The following is a 25,029-nucleotide window of genomic DNA, read 5'->3' as shown; positions in this document are numbered from 1 at the left end:
GGAGTGTGGAGTTTTGTGGACTCGGAGCACCGTTGTTTGGAGCCTGGACACATTTGTACTCGGACCCACCGTTCAGTGAGTGAACGACGCTGTTGCCTGGGCTCTCTACGCAAAATGTGGGCCGATAGGCTTCCAGCAGCCAGTTCTGTAATTTTTCAAATGTACGTCTATTTGAGAACCGGCTGATAGCTAGCAGTGGGAGCGTTGGGATCTAAATCCCCTGATATTAATATCACGGTGATTTTGTTGTTGATGTATGGATCTGGTCTCACACGTTATCCCTGATATTGATGTTTGTGGTGGGAACATGTGTCTTATTAGGATTTATCTCTGATAATAATTTTTAAATAGTCGTGAGGGTTTGAGGTTTTGTTAATCTCTTCAGTAGATATGTATAAGTATATATCGTAGGTCTAACGTATGCTTTAGTGTATATAGATGTATGCGTGTATAAGATGTAATGTACATTTAGACATGCTTAGCTTGTATATAGTATTGAGGCTTAAAAGGATATATGTCTATTTTTGTAATTTTTTTATTTTCGAAATAAAAAATTGAAAGTGAAGATCATCTTAAATGGGCCAGATTGGGCTAGCTTACAAGGAGATCGGTCATGTCAGTCCATTCATACGGTCCAAATCGTGCTTGTGATCCAAAAGCATGCAGTCTGTAGCAGGGTTACAGCTCTTCCACAGATAACACTGACAAACCAGGCGTCACGATCCAGTAAGGACCTCCGTGTGATTTACAATTTGAATATGGAAACAATGAAGAATTTCATGGTACCGACGGGTTCCAGGTTCTAACGTTAAAAGGACTCTTCGGCTGCCGCGGCGGTGTTCACATCATCGGAGCGCAACTCTGTCAACTTGCCAAATGCTAACTCTTCGAAAATACAGACACCACGGAGCTCAGCCGCTCACTATGGGAAAAGCCATAACGGGCACAAGTACAACACACGCTGGTCGCGAGATACTACATTACATCATACATACATACCCTAGATAGATAGGCCTACCTGGCCCGTTTATTCAGTGTACTACCACAGTGGAAGTGCAGAGTAGCCTGTAGGGTACACGTACATCAGCGAGCATCCCGTGTGCTACCGTCACAAATCGAAAGTTGGAAACCAGGATTGGGTGCTAGGCGCATGCCTGCCCGGCCAGTTGTTACGCGATGGCGATGCGTATGGAGCTCTCGGTCTCCATGGACTTGAAGGCCTCGAACCGGGGCTCCTTGGCCTCGAACTTGTGCCGCACGTACAGCGCCATGTAATCCTCGAACACGAACCTGGGGTACGCCCCCGCGGCCTCCTCGGCCTTCACCAGCGCCGGCGCGGGGTAGATGACCGCGTCGCCGCCCGGGTTGTAGAACGAAGCGATGGACATCCTGTTCCCGTCGGCCTGCGCCACCACCCGGTGCATCACGCTCTTGTACCTGCCGTTGGTGATCACCTCCAGCTGGTCGCCCAGGTTGACCACGATGGAGTGGCGCATGGGCGGCACGTCCACCCACTCGCCGTCCTTGAGCAGCTGGAGCCCGCCCACGCGGTCGTCCTGGAACAGCAGGATGATGCCGCCGGCGTCGGTGTGGGCGCGCAGGCCCTTCACGAGGTCCGGGCGCGGGCACGGCGGGTAGCTGCTGACCTTGGTGCCGAACGTCGGGGCGCCCCTGGGCCCGCGGAAGGCCCGCGCGAGGTACCCCTTCTCCAGGCCCAGGTTCTCGCACAGCAGGTCCAGCAGCCGCTCCGCCAGCGTCTCCAGCTCGCCGGCGAAACGCTTCATCGCGCGCCTGTACTCGTCGTCGAGGTCGGCAATCTCGGCGATGTTGGACTCCGGGAGGTGGCGGACGAAGAAGGTGCTCTCCCAGTCCAGGTCATCCGCCTTGACGCCCTGCGCGTCGCAGCCGTCCTTGAGCGCCCTGCTCGCGAACTCGAGGAACCTCTGCTCCCGCACCCGCTTGTAGTGGTCCTTGGTCAGCTTCTCCACCTCGTCCATCAGCTCCGTCGAGATGCCGTGGTTCAGAATCTGCGCCGCAAGAACAGAAACAAAACAGAGAACATCAAACATCGAGGAGAAAAGCTTTGCTCTTGTCCCATGTTTTTGCGTTCAGATTTTATTTGTCCGCGTTTTTTAGAGAAAAGATTTTTTTTTGTTTGACTGCTAGTGTTATTAATTTGCTGTGCCCACCTGAAAGAAGCCCCAGTTCTCGCACGCGTCACGCAGCAGCTCCATGGCCGCCGGCCTCTGCTCACCGCCGAGCAACGCCATGTTGATGGTCGGGAACGACGAAGCCGGTGCCATTTCTAGCTCTCAAACTCTTTCGCAAGCCACAACTATCTGGCTACTCTTTTGCTTCCTGTTAGTCTAGATTGCGAATGCTGGCTGTGAGAAAAAAATGCAGCACGCATGGTGCAATTTATAGACTCGCCAACCAAGCTCCCACACTGCTCTGCAACTGTAATGGAACGGATCAAAGTTCGGAACATGCTCCGGTGGTTAACCGGATGTCGTGAGACCACCCCATGTGGGGTACGTGTTGGATCACGCCCATGTGGAACACCCGGAAGCCGCGCACGTCCTTTTCTTTCATGCGACGATTTTTACGGGGCTGCAGCTTGACGGCTTCGTTCGGTCTCCCTTCTACGGTGAAATTATGCAATCTGGTCGCCTCGCTATTGGAAGGAATGGGAGCACCTGATGACTTCACTTACACTGAGACGTTGATCATAGGTGAATAGTCGGGATTTGATGTTATAATATTGTTACAGTAGTATGTGAATAGTAATGTTATTACAGTACTGACACTATAGTACTTCTACTTATTGTGCTTGACGTTAGAACACTATCCACCTTCTCAAGATTTACTATTCACCTTTGATTCCACCGGATTAAAGTAAGAGAATTTGGATTCTTATTGGAATGGGAATGGCAAGTGGCAACAAGAAGCATGGTACACTAGATTTGGTCGTTGTGAGTCATCATGAAAAAAAAAATAGTGGTATATGATATATTTATGGATAATAAGACGTATGTGGTGACTTTATTAATCTCAAAACTTTATATCTCCGGTATTCTGTAGCGTTATGTAAATCTATGTATCTGGAGTTGTGAGTATGTACGTATGTCTGCTTGTTGTATTTGAGTTTCTAGAAAAAGAAGCATGGTTGGTGGCTGGTGAAGAGCATATACCATTTTGGAACACTCTTTTTTTCTTCCTTTGGAAAACTGAAGCATAAGCCACAGCAAAATTGCCCTAGTTAGCCATGGTTATAGAACCTCGATCATTGGCCGGCTGGTTAGTCATATGCATGTGCATTGATTGAGCTGGCAATGGCACGACGGGTCGAGATGTAGGTGTAGCCACATCATGGAATTTTTGTCGGTTCGGAGGAAGTGAGCGCACCGATGGCTCCGGCACAGAAACATTAGAAAACCATATGGATCAGCAAGCAATCTAGTACAGCGTCAGCACATGTCCAGGTCAGCTTGCTAGCAACCTAGTCGTACGAATTTTGACCCAGATGCGAAACCCACACCCGACATCCGTTCCCTCCACACCAATCACCCATGTACTCCAGCCCTTTTATTTCCCTTCGTTTTGTCCTTCGTACTGTAGTTTCTACATCTGCACTCACGCTCAACTGCAAATGTGATTATATGCATCCACAATACTGATCAGAAAGGCACAGAAAGTCCACAACCATGAGATGGACGCCAGTAGAACAATGCACATGCAGGAAGCTATCCTGATTCCTGAATCGACAAAACCACAGCTTCCTCCAATCGAAACGACTTATTGAGCACAGGTTTCCTTCAGCGTGCCATGCATGCATCCACAGGCCGCAGGTCAAAAGTAACTGCGAACAGTTTCGCACCGGGCAGAGGCACAAGACCCGTCTTGTCCTCCATGGCTCCATGCTAAGAAGCCCGTCGTGCAGGTGCACCTATTCCGATCGACCGGCCGGCCCCTCTGTCATGTGGCGAGCCCGACTGCCAGACACGTCGGCGCCGTCCCGCCCGGTGCTCCCACCCCCGTAGGCCCGTCGCAGGTAGAGCCAGAGGCTGCCCGCGCGCGGGTCCTGCCGAGTGCCGAGCCGCTTCGGTGTCCCCGCGGGCCACGATCTGATCAGCGACGTGGGGCTGGCGGCAGCGCGCCGCGGGAGCCAGCCAGCACGTCGCCGTGTCGCGCGCGTGGCCCCCGCCGGCGCGTGCCGTTCCAATCCGCCAACCGGTGCGCCATGCCAACTGCCAAGCCACGCCGTGCGCGGGGTGTGGTACTTACCCATGTGAGAGCTGGCGCGGAGAATTGAAGGCGCGGTATGGCCGGAGGCGAGGAGCGTACGGCGCAGACGCGGCGGCATGATGGGTCCGTCCGTCCGACCGACCAACCGCCGCGCGCGCACTGTCGATCGATCGGGAGGAGCCTATTGAATGGGATGATGCCTGGGCTAAGCTGGTTGTTGGTCGATGCCGCGTCTTTTTGAATGGCTCAACTCGGTTTGCCACGTTCCATCGAGCATGGGTCGGTCGCGGATCTGGATAGAGCGCGACAAACATTCCGCGTCTCTGCACAAACATGTACGAGAGCACGTTAGCCGTGCAGTAATTAGTTGGGTGGTGCAATAATGGACCTGGCTGCTGCACTCGCCATCGATCATCAGCAGCTGCAGATGCTACCAACGAGAGGCCTCGGATTCCCAAATTCTCGGAGATATCTATTACATATATTAAAGGCTTAAGAATTAGAACAATTTTAATCAAATTATTGTAGCCACTGTTTATATAGGTCCTATGTATATGAATGTATATATATTGATATGTATATCTATCTATACATGTACATATATATATATATACATATATATATATACATATATATGTACATATATATATATATATATGTGTGTGTATCCGTATATAAATATGTATATAATTTTTTAAAATTCTAGAAAATAGCGAAAGGAATAATAGTTATATTGATAAATCGGTTGAAATAATCTAAAATACATAGGAAAATATCTAAAATTCAAAAAAATATGAAACAAATTTAGTTAAGTTCATACTATTGTCGTCTATATGTTAAAATTATGTGCATATATGGAAGTACAACTGTTTTTTCTATAATTAAATGAATTTGTTAAATATTGATAAATTTATAAATAAATATTGAGATGTCTAAAAATGACGAATCTAATTTTTTAGTCTTCTTTTGTCATGCTCTGTGCAAAAAAAAAAAGGGTGCAGCGTAGGCGTGCCAATCCGTCTAGTTTTCTCGGGTTCTACTCGTGGCGCATATTAGATCCAGTGTTAGAGCCCTTTGCCGTCAGTTAGCCGCCTGGTTACTTTCCAGAAAGCTTCTCTGGTTCAGATTTCGCACTCAGAATTATTACTCTGCAGCCACAACTCTATTTATCACAAGTTAACGGCAAATCTGGGTGGACATATTCCACTATAAGAAGTCTAACAACTCAGCTCACATTCATGTAGTGTTGAGGTGAGTTAGTAGTGTTGAATTTGATCTCGGTTACCTAACGTATATCTTAACTGAATCGAGAAAAGAGGAGGAGTCAATCCCTACATACGCACTTGATTAGAAGCGTTGCCAGCTATTGGTTGCGGTCCTATCTCGCCCTGCACAATACAAAAAGGGAGAGCCGACACCTCATGAGCTACCGTTCCCATGAGGTTTAGCCTTCCCCACACAACCCTAACCCTAAAGCGATCATCAGTGCGCAACAGCGAGGTGAAGGCTGTGCCGACACCTTCGCCATCGCGCTGCCGACCGCAACATCGTCTATGCCTACGTCGACCCACTTCACCGACCTTAGTGACTTCTTCATCGACGCGTACATCTACGTCCTCCCTCTATCCCGAGACTTAATTCACTAACTCATTTACCAATCAACTATGGCATCTTCAGGTTCTGTCCCAATACTTCCGTTGTGATGGAAGGTATTCATTATCGAGGTTAGCACTAATGAGATCAAGAATATAAACTAATAAGTTGGTGGTGCTTGTAGTGTTCACTCCCATGTAGTGTGTGGTGTGAGTAGGCATAATGACCACATCCCTTGTGAACACGGTCACTGCATCGAGTCTGTTACGCATGCTCGCATCTCATGGATCTTGGATCCGCCTCTTGTAAATGCTAGAGATATAAATAGACAACCTGACCCAAGGGGAGCGTGTGTTAGACAAACAACTCTCACACTATTTGTTATAAGATACAACCTTAGTTCGACAAACTTTCATTCGTCCTGTCAATGGTTGATTCGTGACAATATATCCAGGGTATACCGAACGATATATGTGTTGATCTATGTTTATGACGGGTATGTGTCGAAGGGACTCAAGAACAAAAGGATTTATGCAGGTTTGGGTCCTAGCTCATCATGATGGTGAGTAAGCACGCCACCCTGCAGCATTAAATGCTACGGGATGGGTCACTATTATGACACAGCATCCCACAATCATAATCGCCAAAAGGGAGTGCCTGGGGAAGTAAACTACTCGAGTGGGTAACATTAAATGAGACTTGACCGGTTAGATAAGTACATGTCTCGTGACCAGCGATGTGGGGCTATCATGAGGGGCACCCCCTTATCTATAACACCAACAATAGCCCCTAAGCTCCATCACGGATGAGGGGGCGGAGTAGAATGCCATAGCAGACCATGGTCGCTGCGCGATGAGTGGTCGTATGTAGTCATGCCTGGCTGCGCCACTTGGAACCTAGTTGAATGCATGCTCACCCTGGGGTGCATTCGTCAACGCCACTAGTTTTAGCAATCAACCCATGACACTGTATCGAGAGGGGAGGTTAAACGTCTAGAGAGAGAGAACACAAGAGAGGGAGGCATTAACTGCTACCGGTCCTGAGGGAATTTTAGTTCCCCACGCGCGGCCTTTCGAATTTCGAACAGATCAGTCCTCACGGTGATTGAGATATCATGGTGGCCCTTTAAATAGGAGCGCCCATGGTTCCCCATGAAACTTTTCATCGCCTTCCACCACCTCCAAGCTTTTTGCACTCAGAGCTCTTTGTCTCCTCCTCCGTCTTCATCTCAGTCCTTGCCCTCGTATCATCCTCCATAGTCATCTGATGGCGTGCACCGACAGCGATTGCAACTTCCCTAGATCCAAGTGCGACATGGTGAGGCTAAAGGCGTTGCGTGAGATTGGCCCACTCACCCGTCGCCTTTCCTCAAGGTACAGCACCGAGGAGAGCATGTCTGCCCCCTCCCCCTCGTCAAGGGGAGATCATGTTGTTTGTCTCATTCTTCTTGGTGGGCCTCATGCCTCCTTTCTCCGAGTTTCTTCACCACTGTCATCTCCTTCTATGACATTTTCCACCTCCATCTCAACTCCAACTCCATTCTCGTGCTGAGCATTTTTACTCATCTATGCAAGAGCTTCATCGGGGTCGAGCCGTGCCTCGACCTCTTTTGATTCTTTTACACAGGTCAGTCGGCGACAAGGCTGGCCACTAGGAGCTACGAGTTCTGCCTCTGTGATGGCACCATAGACTCCTACATCAAGGTGGGTCTTAAGTCATTGTGGTTAGACTAGAGGGAGGATTGGTTCTACCTTGCAGCCGACAAATCTTTCTGGAACGCCTTGTTGAGGTCGGTGAAGTCGACTGAGAAAACAATTTGAAATGACCATTGGTTTACATGTGATGTGTGATTGATAATGTTGTTGATTTTGTTTGATGATTTTGGTATTGCATGAGCACATTTGTGCTTGTCTATGTTTTAGATTAACCAAAAATATTGGAGTTGGAGTGTTTGTCTCTGAAGCAGGAAAACTTACACTCACAGAATGGTCTGGTGTTTGGGAATTTAACCACACCAGATGGTCCGGTGTTTAGATGAAGTTCATGTCGGAGCATATCCATTCAGAGGCAAAATTTGAAGTGTTCAGAGGAATGACTTTATACACACCGGATGCTCTAGTGCTGTAACACCCTAGTTTTCAGAATTTGCAACTTCTAAATTTTTTTCAAGATTATTCAATAGCTTCACAAGTAGATTAGTTTAAAACCTATTTCATAAATAACCAAACAACCTAAGTTATTATTTCTTGTGCACTTTCAGAGTTTTGCTAGGAGTCAGGTAAATGCATTAGAATTCTTTTTATTTTTCTTTGGTGTTTTGAGTGAAAAAGATTTTGAAAAGGTTTTTACAAAACCCAATAGTGAATAAGTTAAGAATATTAATGGTTGGAATTTAAAATATTTTAATTCATCATGTCTTCAATCCTTGATCATGCTTGATCATTCTCTAGTTCAACTCAAATCTTATCCAAATCTTTGTATAATGTCAATCTTTTCTTTTTCTCAAATCCTATTCAAACCCTATTCAAAATTCTCTATAAAATTTTCTTTTCTAAAACCCTATATATGCCTAAAGTGCCATTAGATCCAATCCTACCCAAGTCCAAGCTCTTGGCCGACACAGAAGTCTTCTAGAACGCCCAACACAAAATATCCACAAAATATATGAAAATTCGCAGAGTCCAGAACAACCTCATTTTCCATATAGTTTTGGAGTTCGACATGGCCTCAAATGTAAATCTTGACAATACCAAAGTTGTAGGTACCGTCGTGAGCTTTGACTTGAACCTATGGAAGTTCTCTTTTGGATAATGGATCTAGAAGTTATAGCCCTTGAAATCAGTGCTGTGCAGATAAGTCTTAGTTCAAATACTTTATCTTGTGACGCATTTTTGGAAATCAATATGGCATTTTTAGAAGTTCCAATGAACACCAAAGTTGTCGATATTTTCTAGTACTACAATTTAGATTCTACAAACGACCAATTTGGACTCCGGACTATGAAGATATTGTTATCGGAATAAAGGGTTACGAAAAAGAAAACCGTAACCGACTCGAACTCGAACTCGAGTCGTGTCCGGCTTGAACTCCACCTCAACCAGCTGCCCCTAGCCCTATAAACAAGAGTTTAATGCCCGCCCTGCCCCTATTCCATGCCCTAAATCCCTAGCCACCGTTGTTGCCCTGCCCGTACGCTGCCGTTCGTCGGTGCCGCCACCGTCGTCGCCCATGATGAGCTACATCGTCATCTCCGCGAATCCTCCTTCCCCGATAGTCAAAGCAAGGTAAGGATCCCTACTTCTCCGCCCTTACCCTTATTTTATCACCATATTAAGTCACTAGCCAAGCCTAGCCCCGGCCAAAGCTCAATCTACACCGCCATGGTCATTGCATTGCTTATTGGCATCAACGTTCCTAGCCAACTAGTGTACCGTTTGCCATGACCTTTCACCAGAGCATTACACATGATGTTCCCTGCGCCCTCACCAACTAGGTCATCCAGTAGAGCAGCCAAACCACCAAGATCAAAGTCGATATACCCACTATCCGGTTTCTGGACGCATTCTGCCGCCACATCGGGTTTGCTTTTGCGTTCCCTGTGAATCCATAATTTGTATGGATGTGCCATCTATGCCACTGCATGTCCCATGAAGTCTTCTACGTGATCCTAGGAGCCTTTCACTGGTTGTGTCACTAAATAACTGGAATGTGGTTGCCAATCGTAGCATATCGCAGCTGCCACTCATCTCATATTCGTTGATAGTTCTTCCTTTCTGGGGATGATCTGCCCAAACCCGTGCTATAACATTGTGTTCCCTGTATATATGAGTCTCTATTTAGACGGTTTCTCAAATTGCATAGCCAATCTCTAGAAACGCATGCCTATTCATCGTTGCATCTGGACGTGGCCACGATCGAAGCTGTTAGTGTTAATCGCTATTTCGCCACTATCTCGGACGACTCATTACAAAACCGACCATACCTTTGAGTTAGCCTTTCCACATTTTACACTATACTTCCCTCGTTTCGCTGAAACAACACCGAAGCCCAACGTCGATGTCAGTGACCACGCACCCGATTGCCGTCTCCGATGAAACCTGAGCCACCACCGATACGCAGAGTCGCTGGCAGTATCCTTAACCCAGAAGTGCAACCTTCTACCATTTGATCAATCATGGATGGTCGAGACTAGACCTCAGCGCACCCCTTCTTTAATTCAAGACGGTGCTTGCATAGCATGCCAAGTCAGCACCACGTTATCCTCCTTAGCCTAGTCAGCGAAGTCTAGTCAGTCATATACTTCTTTAACCTTGTGCAATGATTTTGTCAAGCCTGACACAATGATTGCACGGTAAAGCCTTTTCCCATAGGAAAATAACTCTAGTAAGCCAGTCTTTCTTTTTCAACCTAATCCGTCCTTCGAAAGCATGTCCTGCTTCATCGTAATTCCTATTTAAGCGATTCTTGCATCTAAATTCTTCTAAATCATGATCTATCTAACCATGCCAGTTTTAGGTATCAATTCTCACATCTCTAAAGGAGTTATCCCTTAGTAACATCTAAATTCCTACAATATGAAGATATAGTTTTGATTAGTAAATTTATTATTGTCTCAACGACATATTGGTCCTCGCTAGATCTACATGTTATTGGACCACAAACATGAGTTTATGATATTAAATTAATATATAAATTTGTAGTTTACATATGTTAATACTTCAAATAATCTTTTCTATCATTTCATGTGAAGTCTTTTCTATCATTTCAAGTGAAACTCTAGTTCCTATCATTTTATCTTTCTTCAAAAGAAGTCCATCCAATTCCGTTCTTCTTGTCTAGTTCAACCAGGATCCCAGTCCATTGTTATGTTCATGTTATTTTTGTAATTTAGAGTTTATCTGGTGTTTATTCGATGTTGCTTTTGTTTTCGATAGAATACGTGATTGGTCGATAATGCTTCGGATCTATTCGAGGAACTTCAAGATCAAGGTTTCAACAACACTAAGCAGTATTGGGTAAAAAGCAAGTATACTTCTTGATCATATTGCTCCTATGTTTTAAAATATTTTGTTTTATAAAATTTACATGCAATGTCAATTTGATGAGAAGTCACCTATGTTAGGGTTTATCTAGATATTGCCTTATCGTTCCTTGAAGCCTAAGCGATTTATAGTTAGATGCCTTTCATGTGTAGAATTACTTAGCCATGCTATCGAGAATGTTAGGAAATATCTTATACCTGATTAATGAACTTACGCAACAATGATGGTTAATTGAATAATGACATAGCAACATGGAACATAGGCCTTGAGCAAGAGGTGTTGATGATGATCGTAGTTATGTTGTTGGTTTAGTATTTGATCAATTAACCTAAGGACCAGTTTATGAAGCGATAACCCAAGAAGTATCATATCAACCACAAGCTCTTATGGGGGACCTGGCTTATTAATTAGTGGATTTCATTTTGTGTGTATCAAACTGTAAGAGTGGCTGTGTGAGGAATACTTTTAAGCCAGAACCATTTGGTTAGTGGTAAGGGATGTGTAGTAATTCTTTCTGGAGCTATAAGGCGCAAGAGAGGGCTTCTGCATGATGTGACGCCACTTTGACAGCGTTGAAACCTCAGCGGGCATGCACAATCTGGAGGAAACTTTATAACAGCCTTGCAGTGATCTCCTGACCATACACCTCGGAAGTGTGTAAGCGTCTAGCTAACGCGGGCATAATGGAGGATTTAGTTACTTGTTTGCAGCTGATGAAATCACGTCTCGTGGGGGAAGCCAAACAACCTTTGCAAAGTGTAAAATCTAATATATCAGTCATGCTCATGGTCATAAGAGACTTGGATCCTTACATGATTAGTTGGTGGTGGAATGATTTTGGTTATGGTGTTGAAATGGTTTTGACTATGGTTTGTGGTGTTGTATGGTACATCTGGTGAAGGTTTTGATCAAGGTGTTGACTTTAGTGGTGATGTTGGTAGGAAGTTGGGTTAATCTTCACTTAATTTAATACTTTTACATAACTGCCTTTTATTGCTCACATTTATGCAAATAAACCTATGTGCTAGCCTGTCATTGTTATAAGCCTGCATATCGTTATTTTTCTATACACTTGCGGAGCGTGTTATGAACTCACACTTGCTATTTTCCCTATGTTATGTGACATGTGTGGTACCGCTCAGTGAGTGAATATATTGAAGACTATCAAAACGAGGTTCTGACGTTCTAGGCGCGTGTCTCCCGGTCGGTTACCTGTGGTGTTATTGGGCACCAGTGCTTCTGTTCAGCTGTAGATATCTTCCTAGAAGATAATATATATCGATTGTTGTAAGAGTTTAATGTTTATTTCATTTAAACTATTACTTTTGTTACTTTACCTATGACGTCCTTATATGTGTTAAACATCTTGGGCACATATAAGCTATATCTGGTTTTATCCGTTAAAATCGAGTGTGATAGATGCTTGACATTGTGCATGCCAAATACTTCACCAGAATATTTTCCAAGAGATAGTGCAAAATGGTTTGCCTGGTGTGATTATACGTATCGGATGGTCCAGTGATCGAAGGTGTGAACACCGGAGACTTCACCGAAAGTCGTGTGATGATGGGTAAGCACGTCATCCTGCTATGGTCGTCCTGCATGCTCTGTACCATCACCGGATGTTGTCATGCTCACTCGTCAAGCTATCCCATAGCATTAAATGCTGCGAGATGGGTTACTGCTACGCCACACCGTCCCATGACCATGCTCGCTGAAAGAGAGTGCCTGTGGATGAAAAATAGTTGAGTCGACAACATTAAATGAGACTTGATTGGCTAGGTAAGTACCTACCCTGCGACAGGGTCTCGTATTGCGTTTAAGGGCTGGTCACCTAAGTCCTCCCTAATCGCACGGTGAGATCTTGAAAATATCTACAGCTGGCTGCTATCCGGCGACGTGAGACCCATCATGAGGGCACCCTTTATCTATCACACCGACACGCCACTTAAGAACAAAATTTGGAACTTTTCTTTAACCATAACCATATCGATAGAGAGTGATTTAGCAGTGGAATCTAAACAGTTCCATGTCCATTATCAATCAGATAAGCGAGCTCAATGTGGGTAGGCTATCAAAGTGGATAGAAAGCCATTGCAAAGCCTCCTCCATGTTACGTGTCTAAGCCATTCCCAAGTTGGTAGGCTGTGCAACTTTTTTTCTCCCTCCTGGTCATACTTTAGTCCTTTCTATTATGTTATATGCATGTGTTTTCAGGGTTGGATCTATCATGAGATAAGCCCCCTACCTCTAGACCCACCTTTATGAGGGGTGGATCCACTGTAGAACACAAACCTCCTATCTTTAGCGTACTTGAGAGCTCTCTTTGATTTTGGGCATGAAAGAGGGAAAAAAAGAACTCCTTATTTAGTGGTCCTACCGCCGGATTGTTTCACGGCTAACGTGGTTCCAGACCTAACCTGGCAATGGACACTGATGTTGCACCAGCCACCAGAAGGTATACCATCCCTAGGCGTGTTGGGTGCAAGTTCAGAGGCCTCCAAAATCCTCAATTTGATGCTATAAATTCAGTTAAGGAGCTGAACAGAACATGTGTACCGGTTCAGGATTAAGGTCTCAAGCCTTCTTAAGGGTCCAGCTAGCTCATTTACACATCACCAAAACCATGCTTTAATTCAAGATAAGATGGTTGGAGAAAGGTTTAAGTGTCTTGTGGATTTTAAGGGTTTCTTTGGAAGGTCTTCCCGGCCACAACTTTGTTTGATTTTTACTTTCATGGGATAGGGAAGATATGGTTTTTATCCGGCTTTTTATTAGACTAGTAACCGTGCACGTGCGACACGCACGAGCAATTGTATTACTACGGTTTCTAAAATATACGGACACCTTTTATATTCTGAGTTAACATAAATCAAGTAACCGAATATTTAATAAAACACTGCAAGCATAATAAAAGCTAGTTTAATTTAATCATGCTGCAAATCTGCATCTACTACAAGGAAAAAACATATAGTACAACTCCAATATGTCTCACCACTGCAATACGTCTCCATACACAATATTCTTTATGCTCTTTTCTATGGGATCTATTTCTTTATTTGGCTTAGTAAGAATCCAAATCGTCTGCCTTGACACACATGCAATTAATAACATTGCGACGAATGCATACATATGAAATCAGTAATATTGCAGCGGGAGTCAAAATTTTAAGCAAAATACGGTGTAGAAGTTTACGATCACATATTATATTATTTAAGCAAACCACGGTGCAGAAGTTTACGATCACCTATTACAATTGTACGTAACTGAACTCATGAGAAAGAACTTATATAAAGGAGATAAATAAATGGTACAATAGTCATGAGCAAAAATAATAGCACAACTAAACTTTCCTTCCGAATGATGCACTATCTGACGCACTTAACAAATTCTCGTACAACTTCAGAGATGTTGTCTTTAGATTCATTCCTGTTGTATTTTAGTATGTCAACCAATAACTTCTTTTTTAGTTCGTGCACATCCTGTAATTGCATTATATTTCACCGTAATTGCCGAAAAGAAGTGCATAACCAAATGTCCAATTGCTTAATGTAAACCACAATACTGTTGAGAACACTCATAGTGCCGAAAGTTTGCACACGATAACATTGTCAATCATCATCGAAGTATCTTTCAAGCTATAACATTGTTAATATTTTTGAAGCACTACAAACACTAAATGCACTATTCTGAACACTAGGAAATACACCGCTGCACAACCAAGTTTACATCCTTATTCGAGCATACACTGAACACTTATAAAAACATCAGGAAAGGAGATTCAGGCTAAGCGTTGGCGTCAAACATAACAAAATATATATTGAAAGCAGGCGTGGTACCATGACCTTATTAAAGGAACTGGTACCATGACCTTATTATCTTGACCTTCTAATTGAAAAATAGGAAGTGTAAATTTGTTTTGATTTTCACATTTTCGTATCCAGATTCTTAATTCATATTGTGTAAAGAATAGGAAACAATGTTGGCAAGGAAAGACATAGAAAAACAACCATAACCAAATAGGCACAATCTTAAGCAACTCTGATTGAAAGTTGAAACAATGCAAAAAAAGGGGGAATTTTTCAACAATTTGACCACTATGTAGCATCTTGATCTGTTATCTCTACCTTTTGTTTTTTCTTTACAAACTCATTTGTACAGAAGAATCAATCCTATGGCAAGACAGCAACTACAACCTAACATGTGAATGATCCGGTCATCCAGCTGATCGCATCAGTAGTTTGGTATATACATCAATTGACATAATCCCTTTCTGTTGAAAAATATCACTTGACACAATCTGAACCATCAAGAAAGTGAGTATACTCTGTCCTGTTTAATGTGCTGCTCAGTTGCTCCCAATTCTTGACAAGCTCCAGAAGTGGTCTCGTGTGAATTTTCACCTGCCTGCTAATCAGATTCCTCATCGGAACTCTTGCACCTGGGATAATTCCTGCGTGCACAGAGATTTGTGAGTTCCATTTAACTGTTTTGCATCTCTGTCATAGTCGTTGGCCAACACAGAGATGAGCCTTCGTAACATATTTCTCCTGATTTGGAATAGCACGGAGACACCCTTCTTGTTTAAATAACTAACTATATCATCATGATTGTCCAAACTTCCCTAGAAAAACACAATGATGGCAGTTAGTTGCAGTGTATACTTTTAGTTTTGACAAAATACAACCCGGTATAATTTTCAGTACTGCAAGTGAAAACAGAGATTGAAAATAGCAAACTATTTTTGGATTAGCCATCAAATCTTGCTATTACTCTTATCTAACAAAATGTAAAACTACCTAGATCCGGAGAAAAACCAAAACATCTTCAGCCAACTCTACAAGGTTACATATGACAGGTCCTTGTCAAAATATTGCAAACGGCGGTCAATAACCTAACTAAATGCCTACAGTTGTACGGACTCATATGCTGCAACATTGTTGAACTCATATGCTGCAACATATGCCTACAGTTGTACGAACAGGAATAACACTGTGAGTATTCTAGCCAAAATAATTTCACAAATAATATATTTCAGACTCGTACTCAAAAGTTAGAACAGTAACTTAACCAAAACCATTGAAAATGTTTATTCCTTTTCTTGTTTGAAGCCTTGGGACCTCTAATGGTGATGCACTGCCTAGGTAATCTTTCATCCCTGGGACCTCAAGCATATACATAGATATTGCTTATATCAATGGATCTAAAAAGTGATTCTCCAACCAGTGTTCTTGTCCCGTAGAAATTCAATCACATGCCAATTCTCTGATCAGTGTTCTTGCCCTGTAAAAAGTTCAGAAGAATGAGAATGCAGATTAAGAACATGACAATTTACTTACGTTTTTGAATCTCCAAATTTCCATCATTCAGGTTCATACCAATGTTGGCAGCTGAAATTGAAGTTGACATCAAAATCACTTTAATAGTGAACTGACAAGAGGTGAAGGATCCAAACCTTGAAATGCAATATTATTCCTCAGTACAATACACCAATGAGACAATACAATTGATCGTGTACCATGCACATGTTTTCACAAGTTCATGCCACGATAGCACCTCCGGTATTAGTTATTAATCAAAATTATAATGTTGGCAATGAAACTGAACTGTTAAAAACCTGCCAATGCACAAGGTTCTTGGATTGGAGAAAACACTGCATACTCAATGCACTCTACAGCATGGCCACAACTTAAGAAGGATACACCATGGAAGCATCAATACGGAATTAACCACAAAAAAGCTACTCCCAGGTTTCAACTGCAATATTTCATTCACGCATTTCATTCTCTAAAAAACAAAAGCTATATAGCTTTGCAGGGCACATTGATTGAAAACTTTGACAAATCAATATCACTAAATGTTTTTGAGATACTCTAAAGCTATATAGGTCCAAATGACAAAATCAGAAACACGGTCAGATGAAACAGGGAAACAGGAAAATCAGAATAAGTCTGCTATAGTATCAGGAGTGCGTAGAAAGAGTAAATTGCACAGTATGTCCATAGATTACAACTTTTGAAGGATGACTGCAAGTAGTTATGAACTGAGATATTAACAGAACCTTACAAGAAACAAGAAGTCCTTTGTTCGCCGATTTTCGTCATCAATATTGCGATCCAAGCTATCACCTCGATTTGCACTGCGGGGTCCAAATAGTACACTTCAGAAAGAAAATATATTCACCAAAAATAAAGACAGGCAGATTCTAAACTAAAATCTTAGAGATATGATAGCCCAACGGTCTAGATCAGATGTAAACCTCCAACCAATAACGAAACGAATAACTACACCCTTTTCCTCAAGCTTCTTCAGAGCATCACCTGCAATTTACGTTGAGATAGAAGAATGAAGTTACACTTATGAGCTAGAGAAAATCCATGTTTACACTCAGAAACTTTAGTAACTAAATGTAAGTAGAAACCGTAGTTTATTCAACAGTTTGAATTACTTCAATTTGCAGTCTCTTCAGCTACCACTCTCAAATTAGTGAAGTTTTCAAGCACAGTCGGTCTCTTCCACTACATAGTGTTACCAGGTCTACCACTAAGAACTGCAAGACCAAAAGAATAAGAGCGGCAAACCTCTCGGCATCCACGAGCCACGGAAGGTGTTTGCCTTGAGCCGGGAGCCAAAACCAGTATAAACTCCAATGATGGCAAGAAGCTGTTGCTTCTTCTCGGAGTCCATCGCAGATGGTATACCAAGAACAAATGACAAATTAGCTCCTGATCTCCCATCGAAAAGAACATATAGGCATTGCAACAGATTGTTGGGCTGCATTTATTCACTAATCAAAAACACCTAGGAATTTCAATCTCAAAAGAACATGTATAGCTAATTTCGCTCAAATTTCCTCCCAAAAATCAAACCTTTCACTGACCTAGTCCTCGAGCTGCTTGAGCTCGGCCTTGAGCTGGAACCACTACGTATTTTTTAAGTAGTAGAGAAGTAGAGAAGAGATAGAGATAATGAGCTGCATTGATAGGTGCATGTATGTAACTGCAAATAAAAAGAATTTAATTGATCGGGATCATCATGCCACAAGTATGTCTGACGTATCACATGGCAAATACTCATCTTCTCTTGTAGAGAATGGCTAAATCCTGATTCTTTTAAAAAAGAAGCATTTACCTGAAGAAAGGGTTGGATCATGTTCTCGTGTAGAATGCAGTATAACAGTACCAGTAAGCATGGTAAGAAATCCACAAATCTCAGAGACAACACTGCTTGCACTCTGCCCAGCTCAGCCCTAGTTGCAATCACAAAACAGAAGTTTAGTAAAAAGACAAAAGATAATTAGCATTTACATAAGGTTTTCATAATTACCATACCTTTGAACATTATGGCACTTGCTTAAATTGTAAGCGATGTGAACATTGCATAATAGATAGGAGAAACAACTGCAGTATTGAATGTATCCAATGCCTGGAAGTTCAACATGATGTATGAAAGGTACAAATCACCATCATAGTTATTGTTACCTAAAACATAAATTAATTGAATAATTATGCATGTAGCTGAAACAGTTGCAAACAACCAAGTTTGGAAATAGCCAACCTGGTTTATGCCCTAAATTGTAAGCTTGATAGCAATGCCTACCACCTTGATGCTCATTACCTACCAAAACAAAAGGCAAATAAACATTCCATAAAAAACCAAAAAGAAGTTGGTATGAAAGGCAGCCCATGGACATCATTTACCGTCAAAGATCCTATCACTGAGCAAATTCTGAGATACACCACTATGTTGGTCTAGCCATAACGGGGAGCGCAATGCAGCATCAAGATCAGTGAGATCGCCAGTGCAGAGGCCGCATAGCAAAGAAAGGCTGAAGAAAGTAAGGAAAGATATTACACAATGGACATCAAAACCCAACTGATTAGTTTTAGTGACTGATGATATTAATAAGGTATGCAGAGCAACTAATTGTCCAAGAATGCATCAGTCAAACTTTTAAATTTGATATCTTTATAAACATTTAGATCAAATATATGGAACCCCGATCAAAATGACCAAAAAAAATAAAGCATCTGTATGACAGACTTGTGCATGCTGTTAGTATCACGGGAGAGAGTGTTTTCCTATTGCTTTGTATGGTGTTGATAGAAAGATATGAAAATCAAGCATTTGAGAAATAAGAGTGATCGAGTGTAACTGGAGATGTAAATTAGTTTCTTTGTAATGAAAAAATTAGTTCTTTCACAGTGATCATGCGGGTATAGAAAGAAATTGCTAATCTAACATATATCTGGAAAGTCAAATGAATGAAAAAGGATGCAGTCAGGAAACCACACACCATTTGAGGGGAGAACAATAACTAAAACTCACATGTAATTGTAGAATTGTGACTATAAAAGGAGTTGCAGAATCGTGACTATAAAAGCCGGGGCTCTGATGATGAGCTCATCCATGGTAAAGATAAAGCAAATTTCATCTGAAAATTTAAGAGATCAGGACATGTTTGATTAGGCCGTGCTGTTTCAGAAATATTGTCATCAATATAGAACACTAACAGAAGTGGGACACTAAAAGAAGTGCAAAAGTGATGCAATCCTGCAAGCAGATAAGAGGGGATAGTTAATCAAAATCTATCAACACAGACGGGGGAGAATGAATCAAGAGCAAATAAAAAGATTAGAGTAAGAGACCTGCGGGGGAGAATGAATCAAGAGCAAATAAAAAGATTAGAGTAAGAGACCTGCAGTGTTGTTGAGGTGAATTGGCATGGTGTCAAGGAAGGCCGGCACTGCCTGGGGTCAGTTCAAGTAGCGAGGTTGTAGACATGGGAGCTCCAACCATTACATTGCATGAAGTACACGCACGTAGATGTACTCCACATCCATTACATTGCATGAAAGCCACGTATTTAAAAATAAAACAATGTGTAAACGGTACGATAGTCATAATAAGCAAAATAAACGGTAAACAGTACAATAGTCATAAGCAAAAATAATAGTACAACTTATATCTCATTCCGAAATAATACACTATCTAATACGTTTAACAAATTCTCGTACAACTTCAGGGATGTTGTCTTTAGATTCATTCCCATTGTATTTGAACAGGTCAACCAGAAACTTCTTCCTTAGTTCGTGCACATCCTGTAAACGCATTATATTTCATTGTAATTGTCAGAATAAGTGCATAACCAGATGGCCAATTGCTTAATGTAAACCACAATGCTGTTGAGAACACTCACAGTGCAAATCGGTGGTTGTAGTTGTTTACCATTCCACGCGCACATGAAGTTAATAACAAAAAAACCCGAGTCAAACCTGCACTAAAAATTGTTACATCTACATGAATAATCTAATTGATAGAACCAATGTTGTAAGAAATTTACCAATCTTTTATCTTTGGAACACAAATTGGTAGTATACGACGCCAATCACATATGTCGTCAATCCATGAGGGGTTTGCTACTTCCAGAGCTAGATTCAATTTATTGGAAATTTTAAGAGTTTTCAACAGATAGAAGCATATGGGTTCATGTCCTTTAAACCAATCCGGTATAGGCAGTGGGTCTAATATCGATACACTTTTAGCCACCATGTCGAATGCAAATAGTATGAAATGTCCGTGCTGACATGTCAGCAATAGAATCTGCAAACAATAATCACTACTATTAGGATAAACTAAACCACGACATAGATAAACAACGAAACAAAACATACCAACTTACACGTACCAACTTGCACTGTGAAATATTATACTCCATCCCAGGCCACGTGTCAAACATTTTTGCCAACAAATGGACATCAAGCTTCCTTCGATATTTCGGATATCGTCCAAAGTCACACAACAACTGTGATAATAAAGAGAGCTCGTAAGATTATGTGCAAACAGAATGATTACATGAATATAATATATTGTACCCAGAACTGTAGGTCCATGTAGTGATATTGTTCGTCCATTAACAGGTTGATCTTGTCACAAGCGAACATCCTCACACCCATATTGAAACAATCCTTGTCCATAGGCTTTTGCACGTCCATTATTTCTTGGACCTTTTTTAGGCTTAAGCTAATCAGTTGAGGCTTAGAGCTCCGAATCCATTCTTTCCTATGAAGCAATATATTGCATTAGGTTCAATAATATATTAGAATAATGTATATATGCAATACATATTATATGGAATTAGATAGACGTACTCCAAAGTCTCAGCATGGTCTATAGACATGATAAATTTGCAAAGCTCGCCTACTAACTCAGATGCATTTGTCGGTATGATGGCAATGGGAAGAACATATAGTGACGATTGATCTTCAGTTTGATGTGATGTCTTCGAAAATTTGCCACGCTTGGCAGGACTCTCTACAATCACAACATCATTTGAATTTTTTTTCTTCTTTGCTGTCATGTTTGGAATATGAACACGCTTTCCTGGTGTTTAGATTCGAGTCCAACAAAATTGCTGCTAGTTTTAGTCTGAAATTCGTCATATCACACTACAAAATTATAATTAAAATTAATCGGTTATCTGAATATAATATAATATTTAAACATGTCACAAACCTTTATGATCAAACTTAAAATACCTGACTCACACTATGAGATAGTGTATCTCCTGTCCAATACTTCATGAAGTTTAGCATGAATAGACCACAAGAGACACTACAGTATTGCAGAAACTTCATACAGTTACTTATTTAATTTAATCAAACAATGAAAAGTAATTATTTCAGCAAGCAACAATGCTTTAGTGTACCCGTCAGTCTGCATTGCATCTGAGAATTTCTCTATAATAGACCATGTTCCAACCCTGAGGTCCTGCCACTTGTGGTCTTTAAGCTCTTTCAACTGTGATGCAATATTTATTTGTTTATCCAATCCACTTATCTGTTAAATAGAAATTGTAGCATCATAGGTAATATAAAAAAAGTTTTTTAAATTTAATGAAAAAAAAGTATCGAACTTGTAAATTCTCACAGTAAGAGTGAGGTCGTTGCGATCCATTGTAGGTTCTAGCGAGTCGAGGACATATATCTCACATCTTTTGGCGTTCACAATTGCTAGATACCAATGGTATCGTGAGATGTTAATTGGAATGAATACCTAAAGCAAACATTTGTCATAAGCATTAGACATAGATATATTAATATATAAATATATAATTGATGAATATGGTGTTGATTGTTACCATGTCATGCTCCAGATAATTATCCACCCTTTTTTCGATGGTGTCATGGCTAGGATCTATTTTATCCATCGTAAGCTTGCCATCACGCTTTAGAATGCTAGAAATGTAAGTATTCTTTAGGAAAACTTTTCCACCAGCCCTATAATATAGATGCTCTTTAGCCCTTATACAATGGATATATGCGCTTATGACCTGTAGTTACAGGTTATAAATTACGATTAAATTATAGGGTCATGTTATATAACTGATTTATGCAGGTGTACTTACTTCATCATTTAAGAATTCATTAGGCTGTAGAAGGCATTCGAAATGGAACTTGTCTACGAATGCATCGTCGATGTCCACAAGTATTCTATTATCAGGTGATGATTTGATGGATTCGACAATAGCAATATCTTCTTCAGTACAAATATAATCTGTAAAAAAACAAATGAATAAGAGACTAATATAGCTAAAGAGAAAGAATAATAAACGTAGTGGAAGTATGTACCTTGTGGGGCAACTCTAGTTGTATGCGCCTTCTTTGATTTGTTATGTCGTGATTTAACTTTTGATAGTGTACAACTCAATGTGTTATTGGTCCCTTCCAATATCTGAACATCGGGGCTTATACCAGCTGATTCTTTCTGATCCTCAAAAGAATCCATCTGTACACACATGCATATTGAAGGTTTATTATTACGATGTAAAAAATAGTGTGCCATAGCTAGCTGTGTCAAATGGAGATGGAGCAGGGAGAGCACTTGCGATCGAACTTGGATGGTGAAGGGGCACTCAAGGCATAGGTGAGCCACAGTCTTAGGCCGGGTTTGGCACAAGACACATTGAGATTGGTGTGGTCACTCTTTAATGGCAAGGTTATCTACCGTGAGAATTTTAATTTAAATCAGTGTCCATGCAAAGAATTTAATGTTCCATGTGAAAGACACTAATGAGCTCACAAATCTCACAAAAGGCCACGTCTAGCTGCATTGTGTAGTTAAACAGATCCAACAAACAAAAGGGCCTCATTACAAACAAAGATCCAGTGAGTGCATGACCACATATCATTTCAAGCTATCAACGGGTGTGTTTTTCAGTTGTCAAAAGGCAGCCTCATCTTAAACCACTAAACTTAAAATTCAGAATGAAAAACACATGATAAAAATTTAGATTGCAGTCTGAAATTAAGACCCAAAGAAAACTCACTTACTGCAGGCTAAGTAGCACAAAAGCACACATCGAATTGGTATTAAAAAAACAAAATATGATAAACCTATTACATACTTGAACATCATAGAAAATTATGAATTATGATCAATTGGTTGCACGCGTCAATGTTCAGAAGCCAACACTAATCTGAATGGAAGCATAAAGGAATACTGGATAGCATAAAGGAATAAGTAATTAGAGAATACTGGATAGCATAAAGGAATAAGCCAACACTAATTATTCGTACTTAGAGAATACTGGATAGCATAAAGGAAAGTAATCATGCACATGCGACACGCACGCACAATTTTTATACATCTACAGTTTCTGATATGGTTTTAGATATCAAGAATAAAAATAAACGATATAGCAAATAATATATGTTTTTTCTCAAAACAAAATTAATAAATAGATAGTCACATGCAAATATAACATCACAACTAATTTATCTTTGAAAACAACTAATTCAATATAAAGCCATTAAGTCCACAGCATTACAAATTATTAATGTATTGTTAAGTCATCGCTCACAAAACTAAAAATCCATAATGATATAGAACATAATTACATTAGTCAATGAAATTTTTTTGGATGTGTTCAATGACATTTCAGAGCAAGAAATTGTGAGTAACCATTGGCAACATAAGAACATAATCACATTAGTCAATATGCAAGTGCTTGAATTAGCCTAGCTTTCATATATAATAGATAGTACAGTGGCCTTACAGTAGCAGCTTACAGAAGTTAGATTAGGCTACTGAACTATTTGTGTTTGTTTATGATTTAACACATCTACCCAAGTGATGCCCTTATTCCACAAGATCCATGAAAGTATGAAACAATTTCCACACTACTCCATTTGACAACAAGAAGTGGTTAAGAAAAAGGACAACAGTTTGTGAACAAACTAAAATCGACATCCATAAATAAGAAAGGAGCTAAGCAATGTACACATAATAGAAAAAAAAATCTTGTGCATTTGACAACAAAATCTAGCTGCATATCTTGTTTGTGGCTAGTAATGCATGGACGGCATGCATCAATGTAGCTCAAAGAGCAGTACTCTACAAAGTTGAATTACTTAACAACCTGTTAACCTTCTTTGATTAATAATTGTGTCGCTTTCTCATCACCTTATTTTTTTTAAAGAAAATGCTCTAGATCACATACTATTCGAATTCATGCAGTAGTGAAAGTTGAGTGTACGGAGTCCTAATGCTTTTTATTTGCAGGATGAAAACAGCTATTCAATTAAGATTATAACACTGTAATTTCAACAAGACAAAAATATAATCAGCAAAAGTTCACAATAAAAAACAAATGATGTTATGCATGAAATTATTATCTCTACTATATAAGGCTTGACTTAACAAATTTTCGATTGATATCAACAAAGTATACCTTGTGTCCATTAGTATGACCTCTCTATAGGGTTTACTGCGACCAATGTGCTCAAGTTTACACCAGTGCACAACAACTCCGGCTACATCTGTATGATGTATTAATTAATTATATCAGTTTATTAAATGAACACTCTTGCTTCTCTCATTATAATAGATAAAAGAAAATATTTCACACTTAATTTTTACCTACAAACGTCTTGTTAGGACGTTGGTACACTTCATGGATTGGCATGAGATGCTTCGGATAGAGCGAAAATTGAATAGGCATGGTATACGACTCAACCCTAGTGCGGTCGTTCAAGACACACTCATACCAGTGCCCAATATTCCGAAACTGCACCGCCTCCTCCCAGTTAGGATCGAATCTCACTTCATGCAGGGTATAAATGCACCCTTCTGCGAGTAAAGTGTTGAA

The 25,029-nt window shown here is 40.9% G+C and overlaps 1 protein-coding gene across 1 annotated transcript; it reads right to left on the bottom strand.

Annotated features, from left to right (window-relative positions):
• Window positions 1-661: 661 nt before the first annotated feature.
• LOC133897945 (1-aminocyclopropane-1-carboxylate oxidase 1) lies at window positions 662-2,453 on the bottom strand. Its single transcript, XM_062338779.1, has 2 exons — window positions 2,190-2,453; window positions 662-2,027 (listed from the first exon to the last, which is right to left on the bottom strand). Exons 1-2 carry the CDS (start codon window positions 2,301-2,303, stop codon window positions 1,170-1,172), a joined length of 972 nt encoding a protein of 323 aa, XP_062194763.1. The 5' UTR covers window positions 2,304-2,453; the 3' UTR covers window positions 662-1,169.
• Window positions 2,454-25,029: the final 22,576 nt, after the last annotated feature.

This window comes from Phragmites australis, chromosome 17, assembly GCF_958298935.1.
Source record: "Phragmites australis chromosome 17, lpPhrAust1.1, whole genome shotgun sequence".
In the NCBI taxonomy this organism is placed as follows: domain Eukaryota; kingdom Viridiplantae; phylum Streptophyta; class Magnoliopsida; order Poales; family Poaceae; genus Phragmites; species Phragmites australis.
The sequence above is the reverse complement of the archived record's forward strand: the minus strand, read 5'-3'. Positions and strand labels throughout refer to the sequence as shown.